This window comes from Mytilus californianus, unplaced genomic scaffold, assembly GCF_021869535.1.
Source record: "Mytilus californianus isolate M0D057914Y unplaced genomic scaffold, xbMytCali1.0.p SCAF_2, whole genome shotgun sequence".
NCBI lineage: Eukaryota > Metazoa > Mollusca > Bivalvia > Mytilida > Mytilidae > Mytilus > Mytilus californianus.
This window is the reverse complement of record NW_026262668.1, coordinates 43,150,970-43,172,801: the sequence shown is the minus strand read 5'-3', so window position 1 is coordinate 43,172,801 and position 21,832 is coordinate 43,150,970. Positions and strand designations below refer to the sequence as shown.

Below are 21,832 nucleotides of genomic sequence, written 5' to 3'. Positions count from 1 at the left end.
AAAGTTTCTCTCTACCTATTATAGTTATTAAGATATTAGGCAAACAATTGGTAAACATCGTCATTTAAAGACAATAACTCCAATAAGAAGACGTCTGACAGTTTTGGTGTAAACAGACAATAGGTAGATCTCAACATTATGAACATTTCTTTCCATCAGATTTTCTCTTTCTATAGCGATTTCAAGATAAGAGACAAAGCTTGCATGTCACCCCTATGTTCTATTTTTAACCATGACGGCCATATTGGATGGCAAGCGCGATCCTCGGACACATTTTTAAAACTAAATACCCCAATGATAATTGTGGCAAAGTTTGGTTAAATGTGGCCTAGTTTTATCAGAGAAGATGTTTGTAAAAGTGAACGGACGACGACGGACGCCAGGTGAGCAAAAAAAGACAGACATTATCACGGAAGTCGAAACAGGACAGACATCACATGGTTAAAGGGCGACAGGAGAAACAAGTCTACAAAACACTATACAGAATGAATTAAATTTTTAGCAACAATCCCCTAGCCCACTTACACAAATAAAAATTAACCAAATACTCCAGAAGGGAAAACAATGATTTCTGATTGCTAGCGGACGTTTTTTTTTCTCTCTTGGATATGTCAGTTTTCTTTGATCTTCGTATCATTATTCATGTTTCTATGACTTAAAAATAAACTATTATTTGGAATTTGTTGGATACTGTTGTCTGAATAACAATTATACCACGTCTCCTTTTTTATATAGTCTACTCTAGAAGGTTGAATATCAAAACCAAACTATGCTAGTTTTTTTTTTACATATTGATTGTTGGTTGATTGTTGGTTTCTTAACGTCAAGTGGCAAATATTTCATACATGTTCAGGACGAGAACAAGTTAATATTAAATACAATAGGTAGGTCCTGTAATAGAGGCCGTCCGGGATGAAGGTCGGGGAAATTTTGACTGCCACGGCAAAATGAGGGTATATTGGATAAGGACAGAAATTTAGCCTTGCAACAGGCCACCTACGGACCCCTCAAAGTGTAGTTACAAGGGTTTTTAACGTGCAAAGAACGTGGCACTCTCTTTACACGAGGCATCGGATTTAACGTGCCCATTCTGACCGGACATAACTGCGAACTTGTACATCCCGCACAGCCAAACGGACGCCCCACTTTAGCGAGGGTTTTACCGCCGGTCGGAGGAAGACCAATGATGACTATATTTCTATTCCCTAATTTGTTTTTTTTTACATATAATATAAAATCTGTACTTGGTGGCCCCTAACACTCAGATTGGTTTATCGCAAAGTGGCAACTATATCAGTGTGACCCATGATACTATACTATGATGTTATTTTTATTATTGAATAAAAATGCCATCTTGCCAAAAACTTTTCGCAGTTACTAATTTACCAGTAAATAAAAGTAATGGGTAAAATACATTTGATTTACAGATTGCACATAAGGTGCACATGTCCGTCATTTGACCTTGGTACTTCGTAAAAAAAACATTTTTGACTTCACACACACAAACATTTTACACGGCGATCTTTTGGTATGCAGTGTTCATGGCAAAAAAAAAAGCTTAGCACCCCATAGCCAAGTAGGTTTAACGGTCATTGTTCACGTCATGCTGGACAAAAGAAACAAACGTGTTCACTATATAATCATCTCAAAAGATGATTAAAATTAATACTGTAGAAATATTTGAATTATTATAGAGGAACCTACAATACGTTGCATTTTGTAACAAGCATTTCTTCTTAATTATGCTAAATAGGTTCAATATTAAAAAGAAATGAATATGTGTGTATCCGGACCCGTTATTTGGTCGATATTCTTTACATGTTTTGTCTAGTGAATAGAAATTAGAGCAATGGTCTCAAACTTCAAATAGATTAGAAATTTCGGATTTTGTGATTTTTGGTACAATTATACATATATTGTAATTGCTTGAAACATACAATGTTCATTGCATTATGCACTTATATGTATTGTATCTCCTGTATTGCAAAAACCAGCGACTGAGTTATAAAAAAAAACCATTAACTACGATTCCTTAAGTGATAAGTTAATGTTACATAAAATCATTATTTACTCAAATGTCTAAAACAGTTGATACAATATATTTTCCCAAGTGAAATGTCAGAATAAAATTGAGAATGGAAATGGGGAATGTGTCAAAGAGACAACAACCCGACCATAGAACAGACAACAGCAGAAGGTCACCAACAGGTCTTCAATGCAGCGAGAAATTCCCGCACCCGAAGGCGTCCTTCAGCTGGCCCCTAAACAAATATATATACTAGTTCAGTGATAATGAACGCCATACTAAACTCCAAATTGTACACAAGAAACTAAAATTAAAAATAATACAAGACTGACAAAGGCTAGAGGCTCCTGACTTGGGACAGGCGCAAAAATGCGCAGGGTTAAACATGTTTATGAGATCTCAACCCTCCCCCTATACCTCTAGCCAATGTAGAAAAGTAAACGCATAACAATACGCACATTAAAATTCAGTTCAAGAGAAGTCCGAGTCTGATGTCAGAAGATGTAACCAAAGAAAATAAACAAAATGACAATAATACATAAATAACAACAGACTACTAGCAGTTAACTGACATGCCAGCTCCAGACTTCAATTAAACTGATTGAAAGATTATGTCTTCATCATATGAATATCAGGCACAATCCTTCCCGTTAGGGGTTTAGTATCACACCATCATAACATATATGAGAAGAACATAACCCGTGTCATGCCAACAACTGGTTTTTAAATAAATGTGTTTAGTGCCGATGCAAAGAAGAATGCATTAAAAAAAAATCATTGAATCATGTTTTATAGTTCATAAATGTTTCGAACAGAAAAATTAAAAAAAAACTTCAGTTCATGTTTGAACTAAAAATATAATAACAATGGATCTGCCAATATTTGTGTCTAAATCTTACATTGTCATCTGAGATCTTTGTTAGTTAACAAGGACAAAAAGTCACTAATTAAACAAATACCAATTGTCAACTTTTTAATATGTAAGACAATCCCTTATCAATATAAAACATGTCAATGGATACAGTTTTAGTTTATGAATTGCAAGTTTTGTTATTTATATTACTCTGTCCAATAACAGACGCTACTTCCTCGATGGAAGTTTTTTGTTATAACAATAACTTAATACAATTTTTTCTTGTGTTGTACATTGCACTTTATAACGTTAAACACGACAAGACGTGGGTTTACGATAAAGTACATTAAATATTTGGAAATAAGCAATAGGGTCAAATATGCTTTGCTTTGATTGTTGACATGTGTATATGATTCTTCTTTGCTACTTTCAGTCTAAAAGCACGTCTACACTACATGTCAACTGTACACTCTTATAATGGAAGTTGGTGTTTATTTTACAAACAATATTTTGCAATATATTTTTTTCCTCCGTTGTTCACATATTGATTTCGTATTTCTTGATATGTTGGTCTTTTCATATGTCCTGTCATAACTTGAATGAAATCTTCGGAATTAGTTAACACCTACTAAATGTTTTATGTTATTAGCTATCGAATTACAGTTACATGGGAAATCAAGATGACAATGGAAAGAAACCGTAATAGTAAGATATCATTTGTTCTTTTATGAATTATTAATAAAATCGAACACTTGAACAGTTGTCCGGAAATTCCCTTCTCTGACAATGAGGAAACTTAATCTATAAATACAGATTTTGCATTTATTTGTATTGATTATAATTATACTTTTACCAATACTAGCCAAAATGTACTGATTGGAGTATTCTTAGATTGATGGCTTTTTGAAAATATCAAAATATGAATTATACAATTTTCAAATAGTGCCTGCTTTACAGATATACATGTTATATATACATGTATATTGAAATGAAAAAAAAATTGAACAACAAAGGATTTTAAAATGGTTTCCCCAAGAACAAATCGTGGTCAAAGCAAAACAATTATGTAAGAAATTAAAGAATTAAAGTAAAAAGTATAATAAGTATAAACTAAAGGCCTGTGTCGCTCACCTAGGCCAATAGCATCTTCAACAAAAGACACTATCCAACATTGTGGACTAAAATTGAATTAATGACAAAAATCTCTTTTTTCTTAATCTTGTATTGCTGATATTTTTTCTAATTACAGTTTCTATCTGTCTTCCTTAACTTTTACCCAAAACACAAAAAGGGGCAACACATCGTCATTTGAGGGCAATCACTCTGATAACAAATGATTTCGGCAAAATTGAGTTACTTGTAGATCTTGTCTTGCTAATCATCTTTGCTATTTAAAGTGTCTATCCATCTTTCGTATTTTACGAAGATAATAGGCAAACGCGCAAAATGGTCAATATCAACCATGTCAACATAAAAAAGCAAGCACCCCAAAAAGTAGTCAACTGGCGATTTCGGCCTTGTTGACATATTTGAAGATATGTGTCTTGCTGATGAGTTTTGCTATTTAAAGTGTCTATCTATCTATTATAGTTTTCAAGATAATAGACAAAAACACTAAATTGGTAAAAATCATCATTAAAGTGCAATACTTCCAATAAGGAGTCGACTGACAATTTCAGTCATTTACTTGTATGTAAATCTTGTCTTGCTGATCATTTTTGCTTATCTAAGTTTCTATATTTCTTATAAAAATTTTGAAGATATAAGGCAAAACGCAAAATGAAATAGTAAAAACCGTCATTTAAGGACAATAACTCCAATAGGGAGTCGTCGGACGATTTCCTCCATATTGACCCAATAGTAGATCTTGTCTTGCTGATCTTTTTTGCTTATTTAAGCTTTTATCTATCTACTATAATTTTTAGATATAAGGCAAAAACGCTACAAAAATGGTAAACTGAGTCGTCATTTAAAGAGTAAAAACTCAAAATAGGAGTCGTCTGACGATTTCAGCAATTTGACCTAAATGAAGATCTTGTCTTGTTGATTAATTATGCTCTTTAAAGTTTCTCTCTACCTATTATAGTTATTAAGATATTAGGCAAACAATTGGTAAACATCGTCATTTAAAGACAATAACTCCAATAAGAAGACGTCTGACAGTTTTGGTGTAAACAGACAATAGGTAGATCTCAACATTATGAACATTTCTTCCCATCAGATTTTCTCTTTCTATAGCGATTTCAAGATAAGAGACAAAGCTTGCATGTCACCCCTATGTTCTATTTTTAACCATGACGGCCATATTGGATGGCAAGCGCGATCCTCGGACACATTTTTAAAACTAAATACCCCAATGATAATTGTGGCAAAGTTTGGTTAAATGTGGCCTAGTTTTATCAGAGAAGATGTTTGTAAAAGTGAACGGACGACGACGGACGCCAGGTGAGCAAAAAAAGACAGACATTATCACGGAAGTCGAAACAGGACAGACATCACATGGTTAAAGGGCGACAGGAGAAACAAGTCTACAAAACACTATACAGAATGAATTAAATTTTTAGCAACAATCCCCCAGCCCACTTACACAAATAAAAATTAACCAAATACTCCAGAAGGGAAAACAATGATTTCTGATTGCTAGCGGACGTTTTTTTTTCTCTCTTGGATATGTCAGTTTTCTTTGATCTTCGTATCATTATTCATGTTTCTATGACTTAAAAATAAACTATTATTTGGAATTTGTTGGATACTGTTGTCTGAATAACAATTATACCACGTCTCCTTTTTTATATAGTCTACTCTAGAAGGTTGAATATCAAAACCAAACTATGCTAGTTTTTTTTTACATATTGATTGTTGGTTGATTGTTGGTTTCTTAACGTCAAGTGGCAAATATTTCATACATGTTCAGGACGAGAACAAGTTAATATTAAATACAATAGGTAGGTCCTGTAATAGAGGCCGTCCGGGATGAAGGTCGGGGAAATTTTGACTGCCACGGCAAAATGAGGGTATATTGGATAAGGACAGAAATTTAGCCTTGCAACAGGCCACCTACGGACCCCTCAAAGTGTAGTTACAAGGGTTTTTAACGTGCAAAGAACGTGGCACTCTCTTTACACGAGGCATCGGATTTAACGTGCCCATTCTGACCGGACATAACTGCGAACTTGTACATCCCGCACAGCCAAACGGACGCCCCACTTTAGCGAGGGTTTTACCGCCGGTCGGAGGAAGACCAATGATGACTATATTTCTATTCCCTAATTTGTTTTTTTTTACATATAATATAAAATCTGTACTTGGTGGCCCCTAACACTCAGATTGGTTTATCGCAAAGTGGCAACTATATCAGTGTGACCCATGATACTATACTATGATGTTATTTTTATTATTGAATAAAAATGCCATCTTGCCAAAAACTTTTCGCAGTTACTAATTTACCAGTAAATAAAAGTAATGGGTAAAATACATTTGATTTACAGATTGCACATAAGGTGCACATGTCCGTCATTTGACCTTGGTACTTCGTAAAAAAAACATTTTTGACTTCACACACACAAACATTTTACACGGCGATCTTTTGGTATGCAGTGTTCATGGCAACATTTAGGTGTGTGTTTTGTTTAGATTAATTCAATTGTTTAAAACAAGGTTAACCACCATCTGTCATGACTTGTTTTGTCAAAACCTTCATTCGAAAGTATCAATAGACTTGGACTATTGATATGCGAATGATAATCTGTCAGGCAAAGTAAATTACTTAATGCAACTAATAAAAAAGGCATCAAGCCTTTCAAAGAGCAATTTCATGGTCTAAAAGCAAGCGACCAACATGCAAACGCATTAAGTAATTAATATCGTGAAAGAAAAAAGGGGTATTGAAATATTCAAGCATGTAAGAGTTTTAATTAACTTCTTAATATGAACAACATTCAATGCCTACAAAAGATCCTTTGAATATTGCGTAAGCTTGTTTTTTATTTGAAAAGATTTATTTTACTAATATCGTATTTCTTTTCAAAGTCCCCAGACTAGAAAGTTAAACAAATGCTAGAACAAGTTTAGATTATCCATAGATGTATACCCATGTGTCTGCTGCACAAAGGATTTATACATTTATGGATAGCCAAAAAAGTATGTCCTGCTACCGTGTATACTTCCGAAGTAGTTTCATGTTCGTTATACGCCAGAGTACTAATGTAAATATGACATCAATGAGAAATCCTTCTTGTTGTATAATAATAGTTTTGATCTGATGGAACCGAATAACATAAAATCACGCTTGTCTCGTCTTGACGAGCACTTTCCTCTGAAATTCTGATTATCTAAACGCAGTTGGTTAGGTATCTGTTCCCATTTGTTTTATAAAATAATGACTAGTACACATAAAATGTTTACCATCTCATGTAGCTACTTGCAATAGTTTAACTATCATTAAATAGTCGTAAAATACTACTTTAAATGTCCACAAAAATGAAAATTGCCGTTGTGAATTATATAATCTGAATTATAATAAATATTCAAGTTTAATTTTATGATGAAATGCGTTTCCATCATTTCACTAGATATACATATTATCTGATACACAATGAAAGAAACTTTTTTTTTATATGAAATTATATTAAAAAAAATTGTACTTTTACATGTTTAATTCTGACAAAAAAATTATATCCTATACTTTAATGTGTTAAAAGTTTTATTGCGTGTTACTTAATGCAAATGACTTCGATTAATGAAAAGACGGTCTTATCTCGTGCATGATTAATTCAATGTCTTGTTACGATTCTCGTATTAACTTAAGTACGTGTATAAAAAAAATAATCATTATTCATTTATAAATTGTAAAGGCAGAAGGACCAAAGACATCCTTTAAAAAGAGCAAATACCGTTTAAATTAATGTTAATAGTCAGTAGTATGAAGGGTCTATGATATAATTCAGTTTCAATAGGCGACTGCAGATACTAGTATTGCATAATTGCAACGTCAGTAGGGTACTAGACTAAGTATACACGAACACTGCACAGTATAGTTAATAAACTTCTCTTGTATTGACATCGCGTAACACGTTTGAATCTGCATACCATTCTTAAATGCTTTCGTGAATCAAATCTAAATAAAATTTCAAGTTGATATACGACGTATATCCTGTAATCTTTGATATGATCTTATATTAACTGAGGTTGGTGGTAATCTGAACGTAACAAGTATTGTTGTGACATATCCCATTTAGTGCCTATTTAACACGTTTTAACTTGAATACCATGAATACCACAGCAGATAACACAAGCCCAATGTCGATTATAGCCTAGTTTATAGACTTTTGATGAGTTTTTATGGTTGTTACTATGGAATATCAAAAGAGTAATGAATTGACGTTCGTCATCGATCTACTGAAAGATTTTTGTAATTCAAGTTAAAGTGGCCGATGCTTAAAAGCTAAGCAGCTAAAATGGTATTTCTGTTTAATATTACAAAATGGTATAAACATAAAGCAGGAACAGGCATAAAGCGTAACATATTAGCTTGGTTTCATTACATTGCATTTCACAAGACATAATTCTTCATTCAAAATACTATACTAAGAAAGTGTCTGAAAATCATCTCACTTTGCTCCGTGTATATTCAGACATCTTGGAGAATCCTGACAAACAGAAAAAGGTTTCTTAATATTTTAGAATGACAATTTAGATCCAGACCAACATTATTATTATCATTTTTAGTATTATTTTGGAAATACTTTTAGAGTAAAGATTGTTAAGAGATTGGGGTTCGTGTTGCTCAGTCTTTAGTTTTATATGTTGTGTCATCTGTACTTTTATTTGTCTGTTTGTCTTTTTATTTTTGGCCATGGCGTTGTCAGTTTGTTTTCGATCTATGAGTTTGACTGTCCCTCTGGTATCTTTCGTCCCTCTTTTAAGGCTGATTAAAAACATCCAACAGTTAAATTTTGCTGAACGCATCTGTTCAATAAAGTATTGGTGTACCAATACCATACAAATGATGAAATTACAACAGATCTTGTTAAGTACAAGATTGCTATTTCTAAGGATGATCAGAACTATCAATGAGTGAAGAAGACAAGGAACTGGTTATGGAAAAAACCCATTATTTTAAAATGTTTAGAAATGACAATAGTGTTAACTGCATGATTGTGTCAGTAAAATTGTATAAGGACAGATTAGTCACGAGGTATTTTTTATTTGTTTAAGTTAATAAATTAAGGATGTATTTATGTCAGGTTTAGGAATTTTGTAAGATGTTCGGAATCTACGATTCAGGGTAAAATATTTTGCCCCTTAAGATCGATTTTCCTTTTCAATAGCTCATAAAAGGTCATTTATCAAAATTTAAGCAAATTCTAGATTTCTTTTCTTTCGATTTGAGACCCAAATAATACCAATGCAAATATAAGGTAAAAGTCAGTGTCAGCCTTTTTCCCGCTATTTTAAAAAAAAATAAATATCTCGAAAAGGAGCTCCATAACCTATCAATACTTTTAGCTTATTTTGCCCCTTAACTAATGCTCTTCTGACTTATAGTATCAATTTTAAATTCTAGATTTTTTTTAATTTCACCTAAGGCCACACCAATTTGATTTGTAGTTCTTCGGACAAAAGCTCCAAAAAATATGGGGCGAGCGAGCGAAATTTTTTTGATTGTATCTATTTCTTGAAAATGAGTTTTTGTGAGGCGAGTGCTCTACAAGTGAAGTGAGCGATATAATTTTTTTTTAATTTTGCGATTCAGAATTTATGTACATGTTAAAACTGGGTTCCTTCATGGAAAAACAAGGAGAAACTTGCTCTAATGCATATAATTTGATGTATTGGTGCCTGTACCATACCCGACTTTCTTGTCACGCTGTGGTTCAGTTGATTATTTTCGTCAAATAAGCTTTGTCTGCGTGAATTTTCATTTAAATCCATACATGTGTATATATTAAGAAAGCACTGCAGATGAATTAAGTTAAACAAGAGGAATTATGTAAGTAGGATAAATGGCATATGTTGAATAAATCCAAATATTTGTATGTATCCCAAAAAATGCCCATACACAATATTTTTTGACGTTTTCATTATATGGTAATGATTGTTTATTGGCTGCTTGACATCCAGTTGGAACTATTTATCCATATTAAGGACGCCTCCAGGTTCGGGAATTTCTCACTGCATTGAAGACCTGTTGGTGACCTTCTGCTGTTGTCTGTTCTATGGTCGGGTTGTTGTCTCTTTGACACATTCCCCATTTCCATTCTCAATTTTATAATGAGTGATGTGAATATTTCAACAACATCATGAGCATGATGAGATAATAAAGATAGTTATATTGATATGTATGTAGATCTCAATGTATTAAAATATCACTTTAAAATACCTGTCACCACATTCACATGGATTATTCTGACTTAGCAAAATATACTCTTTCCTTTTGCTCCTAAAAGCTGCAATGCATTTAAAACTCGTTAACTTGACTGGAAGTGGTTGATAACACATCACAAATTATTATGAGCATGCCAATCCCAATACCACCATGTTGGAACTCTTAAATTTACCCTTACAAAAGAGATCTGCTTGCATGCCAAAAGACTAACAAGGGAATATGGGGTTTCATCAAAATAAGATAATTCTGTGATATTTTTAAATTGAGTTCATAGGAATTTAATATTAATTTCATTAAGGAGATGATGATGGTTCTAACAAATATAGTTCGAGATTACTCTGACGTCCAACGGCTGTTTTGCCAGACAAGCTGGGGCCATGGTCCCTCGGCCCAGAGCTTGTCTGGCAAAACAGCAGTTGGACGTCAGAGTAAAAATATTGATGTGATTGTGGTCATCTAACGTAAGATTTTTAATTTTTGCCTCCTAGAACTGGTCTTCAATAATAAAACGAGATGCATTTCGGATAACTGTGAGTTCAATAACTATACTTGTTCATGGCAATGAGCTGACACAACTACATGTTGGCATTCCGATTTTTGACCTTTTATTTACAAATCGATTTATCACACGTGCGTTTGAATCGACAGGAGCAATATATGCACCAGAAAAACGTCAATGTGAAAAAAAATTTCAAGGAGAAACTAATTTTGGAGCGGCATGCGGCCCAAAAATTTGCGGAAGCGGTAATTATTTTTTTTTATTGAAAAGTCAATTTCTCCAAAACAGGAGCGGTAAAATCCAAAGAACTATTAATCAAATTGGTGTGGCCTAAGTGCATCCTTAAGCTGATTCATACCCCCACTTTATACGACTTTAATGAAAAAAAATCATACAAACACATCTTGAAAAGGTTTGGGCATGCATTAGGAATAAAATCCTTTGTCAGCTGTCAGAATATCACGTTTACGGAAAGATTTGGGGACGAAAAATTTCGATTACCCAATGACCCAAACAAATACAATAAACCGATTGCTCAAAGATCATTCTAATCTTTCAGATGTTTATTACAACAAATGATTCTCAAAGTATCAAAACAAATTTCAAACCTCCTACTCAGAAAAGTCACGTAAAAACTTTAATATATCCTTAAAAAGTCAATTTTACTGTTACACTTTATGAAAAAAACAATTTTTGTGGTTACTCCATTTGGTGTAATTTCAATAGAATTGATGTGAAAAGTGAAACATATCTATACGCTAGGTTAACTACTTTTTGATGTGTTGCACACATTGATTATTAGAGCAATAAAATTTATTGATCATTGATTTGATAAAACCCTTTCAGTCAATGAATTAGTTAATGGAAATATGTTTTAATTTCAATTTTACAACATTCTAATGTATATACGTACAAATGGATATTTATCATGCTACATGTATTAAAGAGTATATTATATTTGATTGGATGTTCCATAAATTCATACTTTATTGTTGGAAGTTCTATCAATTACACCCCAGTTCTATTGTTATACTTCATAGTTTCTATTTCTGAAACAAGTGTAAATTGAATAGATCTATTGTTACGAATAACAATGGATTTTGACCACAGGGTGTGACGAGCGGGGTTTCTGGAAACCCCTGCTTCTACATCCCGAAAGTCCATTGTTATTCATTACAATAGAAATTGATTATTTTTTAAATAGCATGAACATAAGAAATTACTAATAGTGTTCACTACAAGTTGTTTCAAGATATTAAAAAAAACCCACACATTTTAGGAAATTCCAATAGCGAAAAAAATATTAAGTATCTATTTTGAATAAAAAAAAAGTCCTGTAAGGGAAAAATCATTTGATTGATAGCATTGAAAACTAAATAAAATTGTTCGCGATTTGCGAGAGAGAAAAAAATTCTGACCCCGACAAAAAACCATAACCCCCCTTTGAAGTTAAAATGGTTGCTCCCTAAATACTCCTTTTCTTGAAGGTAACATTTTTGATCCCAGTCATATGTCTCTATTCTAAAGCATTGATCTTAAAAAAAACGGGGATTCTATTTCCCGGACCCCCCCCCCCCCCCCCTGGATTGCCCCGAGTCCGAATATGAATGTTTGTTTATTCTCGAGAAGGGGGCTTCTTTTTTTTTTTATAAAATAGTTACATAAAAAATACTTTTATGATTACCTTCATTAAACTGATACTGGTAAGTACTTTGGGTTACAATATTGCCTTTATCTTTAGTCTCTTCTACCAATTCTAACGCTTGACTCAAGATGTCGTCCGTCTTATACCCGTCCATATTGACAACTGCATACAAGGAGCATGATGTATTTTTTTTTGTAACAAGAATGCACGAAACGGTAAACCTTGAACTACAGATCCATATTAGCACCAGGATTTAACGGGAATATGCAAAACAGCAACTTTGACATTCGTAAAATCAACTCACTTGTCAAAGTTTGAACGAACATAGCCAAAGTAAGGTTACTAGTGGGGTTTCATGTAAAAAAAATGTTTTTCTTATAAATCGTGATTTGATTTTGTCAATAAATATGCTATCCGTTCTTTTTCATTTAATAATCAATGTTAACAAATAAAGGGTTTAGCAATGGGTGTAAGTTAGTTATTGTTCTGCAACTCATTCATCATTTGTTCTTCATGTGATCATCATTTTATATTGTTTATGTTTCATTGCGTACATCACTTTATATGCTCCAGTTTTAGGAGTTTTATACAGGACAGTGTAGGAACCCATGTTACTTTCCCCTCTCTTCTGAGTGACGAAAACTGCTCAGCAGGCCGTGTGCACAACTGCAAGGAACATTCAGCGGACACGTTGTCCAAAGGAACAATTCGTGGCTAACCACAGCGTGAGTTACCTTTAAACATTACAAATTATGTCTTTACATCAGCGATGAACTGTTTTAATATATTTTCCTATGTTATAAAGGAACCATGAACATTTAACCGTTCAAACTGTTCGTATCTGCGATTACACAATTTAATTCAGACAGAACCCGTCTTGTGCAAGAATATTCATCTATTTATTATTATAAAGAACATTAACAGCTTTATAAATCTACGAACTGTTTATCCGTATTTTTAATGGACTTTAATTATCATTGAACACATTGTAAAATTGTATTTATATTTGTATTTTCAGTTTTTCACCATTTGGATTGGTAGTGAAATAAAAGTCAGCTCCTGATTGTTTTATCTTTACATAAACCCAGTCATCTTGGTTAAACTCGCTGGTCCGGCCAGTACAGTGAAAAAGCTACGACTTGCCTGTTGTTTTTCTTGGATAACGTACGCCACTCCACGACAGTCAGCAGACCCATAACGTAGTTCCAACGACAACGTTTCGTGCTAGTAAATTGACGGCAACCTGTCTTTACATATCCAGACAAGGAACGACTACGTAGCAACCTTTACACTGACAGCGGACTACATAACTTGTGTGTACTAGGCAGCAACCCAACAAGGTTGAGTCACCATGGATCCCAGTCACGTGGAACAGCAAGAAGAGGTTCAGCCCAAAGAGGGAGATGTCCCTGAACTATTAGAAAATCCGTCTAATACAACACATTCAGATGAAAATCCCGAGACTAGGCGAGTACGTGACCTCACGGAGAAAGGAAAAGGAGCTTTCACAGAAAAACGTGACAAGTTCTGTCAGGAACAAGAGGCTCTCTGGACAGACATTGAATCCCAGTTATTGGAAGTCACCACGCCTCCTAACGAGCTCCAGCAACTCCTAACAGCCCAGGACAAACTTGTTAAAGCCTGTAATAATTATCGTAGGCTCACAGATGAATTCCTGGACTTTCTGAAAAGGACCAGAACATCGGAGAGTCAAAAAGAAATAGAAGCATGTAATCTCTCATTGGGTTTTCGTCTGTCCAAAGTGGAACTGGTTATGGAAAAACTACACGAGCATCGCCTCGCCCTAACAAAGGCCAAATCCACTAAAACAAAGACCTCAAAGGGTAAGAAAACCTCACACAGCGGTAGCTCTAACGTGTCAGACATGTCAAGCCTAGCACGGAGAAAGCGTGCCAAGGCAGAGGCTGCTAAGTCTAAAATAGCCTTTGTCGAAAAACATGCCCTTATCCTACATCAGGAGGCAATGTTAGAGGAACAAGCCCTGTTCAGACAAATTGAAATGGAACAGGAAGCAGCACGCAAAAAGGCTCAAATGCAACAAGAAGCCGCACGAGTAAGCCGGGAAAAAGCCGACCTGAAGGCCAAATTTAACATTCTCGAAGCACAGAAAGAAGCCGTCGCCGCAGAAGCCGAGGCTCGTATCCTGGAATACGATGACAGTCAAGCGTTGGACGATCTTCCTAATGAGACAGAAGACCCGCTCAAACGGGTGCAAGATTTCATAAACAAACATCCTGTACCAACCGCCGAACAGGAAGTGTCAGGCCCTCTAAAGAAAAAACAAACTCCTGTAAAGCTAAGTCATGAAGCACCAGCGTTCGTGCCATCCGTGGCACTGAACTTGCCATCACAAACACCTGAGGTCTTGCCTACACATGCTAAGTCACCAGAAGTTAATGTATTCCCAGATCTGGGAACAATAACTGGCATAGGAAAACAGGGCGTTTCAGAAAAGATCCCTGTCTTACAACAAAAACAAGGCATTATTGAAGAGATCCCTGTCTTACAACAAAAACAAGGCGTTATAGAAGAGATCACTGTCTTACAACAAAAACAAGGCGTTATAGAAGAGATCCCTGTTTCACACCAAAAACAAGGCGTAATAGAAGAGAACCCTGTTGCATACCAGCAACCAATCAATCCTACGTCGGAGATAACCAGATTTCTCCTTACGCAAGGACCTGTTGTTCTCACGGATCACAAACTTTAACGACCGGGCAGAATCCTTCCATACATGGAAAGCCAGCTTTAAAAACGTCATAGACGAATTACAAGTTTCGGACTCGGAACAGATAGACCTACTGATTAAGTGGCTAGGGCCAGAGTCTGCCAAACATACCTTGAGTATAAGGGCAACAAATGCCAACAACCCAACAAGAGGCCTACAGAGGTTATGGCAGAGACTGGATGAGCGATATGGTTCTCCAGAAATGTTGGAGGCCTCTCTCACAAGCAAACTTGTCAATTTTCCTACCTTGACGAACAAAGATAGCGCACGTCTTTATGACTTGTCTGATATTCTATCACAAATAGAATGTCACAAGGAAAATCCCAAGCTGGGATGTTTGCTTGCTTATTTCGACTCTTCGTCCGGGATAAATCCTATCGTGGAAAAACTGCCATACGGACTCCAAGAAAAGTGGATAACAAGGGCTTCAAGATACAAGTCTAAATATGAAGTTGCCTTTCCACCTTTCACAGAATTCTCTGCCTTCATCAGGGAAATTAGCAAAATTAAGAACGATCCTGGTTTCATTTTTGGGTCAAGAGTCACACCAAGTACAAAAGGTGCTGCGCCAAAGTTCACACCTCAAACATATTCTGAAGTCAATGTTTATAAGACAGCAGTTGAACAGCAACCTGGAGACAGCAGTGAACAACAAAGTCTTTGCCTTTTGCATAATACAAAGCATACCTTAAACGAATGCCGAGCGTTCCGTGCCAAATCAATCGAGGAACGCAAGGAACAGTTGAGGCAAAACAATCTTTGTTACAAATGCTGAGATTCAACTATGCACAGAAGTCGTGATTGCAACGCAAGTATCAGTTGCAATGAATGCGGAAGTAAACAACACACCACCGCATTACACACAAATCGAGTGTACCAGCCCAAAGGTGCACCGCCTAGATCAGTCGACGGCGGGGAGCTAATTGATACAGCCTACGGCGGGGAGCAACTTGAGTTAGCTGAAACCAAGCTAACCTCTGTTAGTTCAACTTGCACAGATATCTGTAAAGATGGCAACAGTAGTAAATCTTGTGCCAAGATACTTCCTGTGAGTCTCTTTGACAAAAATAATCAGGACAAAGTAATTCGCATGTATGCAATTATTGACGACCAAAGCAACCGGTCTCTCTCCGCTCCTGAATTCTTCAGCCTATTCAACGTACAGGAAGAAACAAAAGACTATATATATGTTATCCACATGCTCCGGCAGCAAGGTTACTTCCGGTAAACGAGGAAACGGCTTTGTCGTAAAGTCTGTACAAGACAATACTAGATTCAATCTGCCTGAACTGATTGAATGCGATAACATACCCAATAATCGGAACGAAATTGATACACCTGAGGATATATTGCAATATCAACACTTGCAAGAACTACAAAAAAATATTCTCCCGATTGATGGAAAATGCAAAATCCTATTGCTCATTGGAAGAGACCTAATAGAGGCACATCACGTCCTTGATCAACGTCTAGGACCACCAAAGGCTCCATTTGCGCAAAAGTTAAACCTGGGTTGGATTATCGTTGGTTAAATACGCTCCGATAAGCAACATGTTCACCTTGAACTCACTACAAAGGAAACGAATCCAACTTGCAGTGTTGTGAAACCACATACAAAGAAATTACCTGAGTGTAATAAAACCAACACCCAGTCAAATGGAATTCAAACTGATTCGTTTAAACATTATCCCCGTTTACATGGGCAGCCGAAAACGAAATCAGCAACTTCGATCGTCAGATTTGCAGAAGCCGAAAAGTTCATTTCGGAAGCAACACCACCAAAAGTGAATGCCGACAAAGAAAAGTACATCCGAAAACATTTAATTCCCAAGGAAAGCTTCAATTCGCCTTTGGATACGCAAGGACAAGAGGAAAGTAGAATAGACAATTCCGACTTAAGTCACAGAGAAAACGAACATGGCACCGGATGGTCTACTGTATGCCATAAACGTAAAGGAAAGCGTCCGTTTCGCAAGACGTCCCCGTTGGATCGCATATCTGTGTCGAAAGGAGATTCATCCATCAGAACTACAGCCATGGAATTGGATCTTATATCGCCGCGATCTCGTCGGAAACACCACCTTATCTAGGAAAGAAGCTGTGAAATACCCAGCCTCCCGTTGGATTACTTCCAAGTTCATATAAGTGGAACTTGGGACGGCTGTTATATATTTAACATTTTATTTGTTTTAATAATGGAATAGTGATGTCAGATAGACCTCAGACGGGGAGTGTTCTGCAACTCATTCATCATTTGTTCTTCATGTGATCATCATTTTATATTGTTTATGTTTCATTGCGTACATCACTTTATATGCTCCAGTTTTAGGAGTTTTATACAGGACAGTGTAGGAACCCATGTTACTTTCCCCTCTCTTCTGAGTGACGAAAACTGCTCAGCAGGCCGTGTGCACAACTGCAAGGAACATTCAGCGGACACGTTGTCCAAAGGAACAATTCGTGGCTAACCACAGCGTGAGTTACCTTTAAATATTACAAATTATGTCTTTACATCAGCGATGAACTGTTTTAATATATTTTCCTATGTTATAAAGGAACTATGAACATTTAACCGTTCAATCTGTTCGTATCTGCGATTACACAATTTAATTCAGACAGAACCCGACGTGTGCAAGAATATTCATCTATTTATTATTATAAAGAACATTAACAGCTTTATAAATCTACGAACTGTTTATCCGTATTTTTGATGGACTTTATCATTGAACACATTGTAAAATTGTATTTATATTTGTATTTTCAGTTTTTCACCATTTGGATTGGTAGTGATATAAAAGTCAGCTCCTGATTGTTTTATCTTTACATAAACCCAGTCATCTTGGTTAAACTCGCTGGTCCGGCCAGTACAGTTATACACCTCGGGATACGACGTGTCTGGATAAGTTTCTTATCCAGACACACCTATCCCTCGGTGTATAACTATTATTTACAGAAACGATTATCTGTGAGTCACAACTCAACAGATATCAGTATTTATTATAGTACACTTAGAAAACCCCCGCCACATCGCGGGTCCGTGACTGAAATAAAGTATCCATGCCTTATTTTTAGCCTGGATTTTTAGTATTCGTATTGTCATTGATAAAGTCATGTTTGTTGTAAGGTTCACAGTTTTCTCTGTTTTTAAAATCTTTCTGTTTGAACCCGTCCTGGTTTTCTAACTACAATAAACTTACGATAAACTAAATTTGATTTTTAAATTAATTAACCAAAATTAATATTGGTATTGATGTGGAAGAAAACAGACTTGTTAAATAGTGTACTATAATGTAATATAGATATAAAACAACTAATGGAAGAATTCCAGGTTCTATAAAGGAGGGATTTACAGAAGGTAACAGGAAACTATAACCGGAAACTACATGTGACATATACTAGTGGTATCGGTATCGGATTCGACCCGGAACTTGTTAATTATTGGAAATATTAATGATGTTGAAACAAAAGGGCCTGGAATGGTGTAATTTTTAAACAACACCATTGTCCTGTATTAGTTATATGTAAAGTTGAATTCTTTGATTTGTCGTTTTTACGTCATGCCGGCTAACAAATTGGACCTCGTTATTTAAGTAGTATAGATTTGTGTAAAATCAGTATCGTTATCAGTAAAATGAGATATTGGGTACAAGATAATGAGACCGCAACCCAACTACGTAATCATACTAAATCTAAGATTACATCGAAGCCTTAAGAAATATCTTCATCGGACATTTTGGTTTAAACCATATTAAGTAAGGGTCTTTGCATCGGAAATAAACACATTTATTCTAAAACCAATTGTTGGCATGATATGGGTTATGTTCTTCTTATATATTTTATGATGGTATGATACTAAACCCCTAACGGGAGGGATTGTACTTGATTTTCATATGATGAAGACATAATCTTTCAATCAGTTTAATTGAGGTCTGGAGCTGGCATGTCAGTAACTGCTAGTAGTCCTTTGTTCATTTATGTATCATTGTCATTTTGCTTAGTTTCTTTTGTTACCTATTCTGACATCGGACTCGGACTTCTTTTAAACTGAGTTTTACTGTGCGTATTGCTATGTGTTTCTTTATTCTACATTGGCTAGAGGTATATGGGGAGGGTTGAGATCTCACAAAACACGTTTAACCCCGCCGCATTTTTGCGCCTGTCCCAAGTCAGGAGCCTCTGGCCTTTGTTCGTCTAGTATGTTTTTTAATTTTAGTTCATTTATATGTTTTGGAGTTGAGTGTGACGTCCATTTTCACTGAACTAGCACACAATTTTATTTAGGGGCCAACTGAGGACCACCTCCGGGTGCGGGATTTTCTCGCTGCATTGAAGACCCATTGGTGGCCTTCGGCTGTTTTCTGCTCTTTGGTCGGATTGTTGTCTCTTTGACATGTTCCCCATTTCCATTCTCAATTTTATTCAATTTATGCAATACATAAAAGTGTTAGGACTTGTGTCACGATTTCATAACTAAATGTCACCAGTTTATGTATTGATTGATTGACTGATTGATGGATCAAATATTCCATAACATACAGGCCGGTGATATGAAATTGTTTGAAACCAACAACTCACGACAAAATGGACAGTCAGAAAGACATAAATACTTACGGATAGACCGATATGATGATTCTTATTTACCCCATAAACTGCTGTATAATAAGGACAGACGTAACCTTTGTTATAGTACAATTAAATAGTTTATGAAAATTTATAGTACTAATGTGTCATTTTAATCCTGTCAAAACCGAATCAGCGGATTCTGGGCAGATGGTACCATCGGGAAAAGACATTTTACTAGGAACATAAGGCATGGTGGAAATAAATAGCATGTTTTAAGCTTTACCTATTCACAAACTATCTTATTTTTGATAATCCCACTACAAAAACGCCTTTATCCTCTTTTTTGACTGGGTTTGTGCTGCTCAGACTTTAGTCTAACGCTATTAACGATGGTGATATGTAGACCGCCAAATTTTATTGAATAGCCTTATATATTGTCACAGATTCAATGTGCGTGGCATTTGAAATTTGTGAAAAATAAAATTATCATGAAACCAATACGTGTGATTTCACAAGAAAGTGACAGGATAAATAATGTGAAAATAGAACATTGATTGGTCAGAAACTTTTCACTTACAAATTGTCACTAAGAATCCCCAAGGTATTATATATTATAGTTTTTTTTTATATACAAATGCATGCATCAGCGTTCCTGTATTTCCCTATGTCGTATGCAGTACACGTATGCCCAGAGCCACATATAGTTGGTAACATTTGTATTATAATATTTTGTTAATGATCGTCTAGACATAATAATGATCAGTGAAACTCAAAACCCATAAACACCTATATAAGGTAAGAAAAGAAAAACAAGAAGATTCCATTTATTCTATTTATAATTTGTTAGTTAGTTTACAAGTGCACTAATTTTAAAACATAGACCAACACGGTCGAGAAAATGGTGGACTGATGTTTTTCGCTTCCCATAAAGAGTTGCACCAAATCACACGAGTAAATATATGTAAGATGACCTATTTATTTGAGCTCTACCTCAAATTTATATATAAGGCAACGTCAGTGAAGCGTTGTATTGGGTTAGAAAATTTTCTTATTGGAAAATAACTAAAAATACGGTTAGCAGTGTAACGTGTAATGATAGGTATTTGTTATTTTGACAAGATTCTTTTCAAAATTTTGTATAAATCATTCCGTAACTTAGATTTACCATGCTTAAATCCTAACTGGATGCCTGTGTTATTATTGATGTAAATAGATTCTTGTATACACAAACTAAATCAATTAATGTTAAAAGATAGAAAGCTCATTATCATAATTTTAAAACGCACTTTATTTTTAAAGCTTATAGATATAAGCAGATGTGGTATGAGTGCCAATGAGACAACTCTCCATCCACGTCACAATTTGTAAAAGTAAACCAATATAGGTCAAAGTACGGCCTTCAACACGGAGCCTTGGCTCACACCGAACAGCAAGCTATAAAGGGACCCCAAAATGACTAGTGTAAAACCATTCAAACAGGAAAACCAACGGTCTAATCTATACAAGAAACGAGAAACACTTAAGAACCACATCAACAAACGAAACTGACTGATCATCAGGTTCCTGACTTAGGACAGGTGCAAACAAATGCAGCGGGTTTAAACGTTTTAATAGGCGCAAACCTTCCCCCTTCCTGAAACAACAGTGTAACATCACAACATAGAAAATTACATGTATTATGTCTTTTTGAAATCCTGCTATAAGCCAAAGGGTTATTGATTCCATTGAAATAATTTTCTCTCAATTTGGCTCGAAAAACCCTAATTTCCATTTGATATTACATTTACAACATAAAAGAGCTAAATAAATAAAACTTGATGTGACAAGAGCACAACGTTCTTATCTTTCTTATGATATGCAAACTGCAAAGACCTAGACGTAATCAATTTTGAGATTTGGCGATTAACAAGAGGATACTAATTTGACGACGATCAAGAGGTTTCAATAAATGACCAAGAGTTAACGAAATTGACGATGACTAAGTATATGTAAGAGAATGATAATCCCTTTCTTCATGGTTAAATATTTTTATAATGGACAAAAGTTAACTAATTTCACAATAACCAAGAGTTAACATATCTCACGATGACCAAGAGATCTAATTTGAAAA

At 35.2% G+C, this 21,832-nt stretch overlaps 2 protein-coding genes across 3 annotated transcripts in view; one reads left to right on the top strand and one right to left on the bottom strand.

Annotated features, from left to right (window-relative positions):
• LOC127728000 (mucin-16-like) overlaps nt 1–21,832 on the bottom strand; it is a 295,239-nt gene that overhangs the window by 256,116 nt on the left and 17,291 nt on the right. The gene's annotated exons all lie outside the window — the stretch shown is intronic.
• The window catches only part of LOC127727986 (uncharacterized), a 159,630-nt gene continuing 149,479 nt past the window's right edge, over nt 11,682–21,832 (top strand). Inside the window, exons 1-2 of one of the 2 annotated variants that reach the window (XR_007993955.1) lie at nt 11,682–13,135; nt 13,429–17,634. Coding sequence is in view for 1 of the 2 variants with exons in the window: in XM_052235134.1 (XP_052091094.1) it covers nt 13,762–15,141 (1,380 nt within the window). In the remaining variant the exon portion in view is untranslated. Of the gene's footprint in view, nt 13,136–13,428; nt 17,967–21,832 lie in introns of those variants that run through there. The other variant, XM_052235134.1, reaches the window with a different exon arrangement.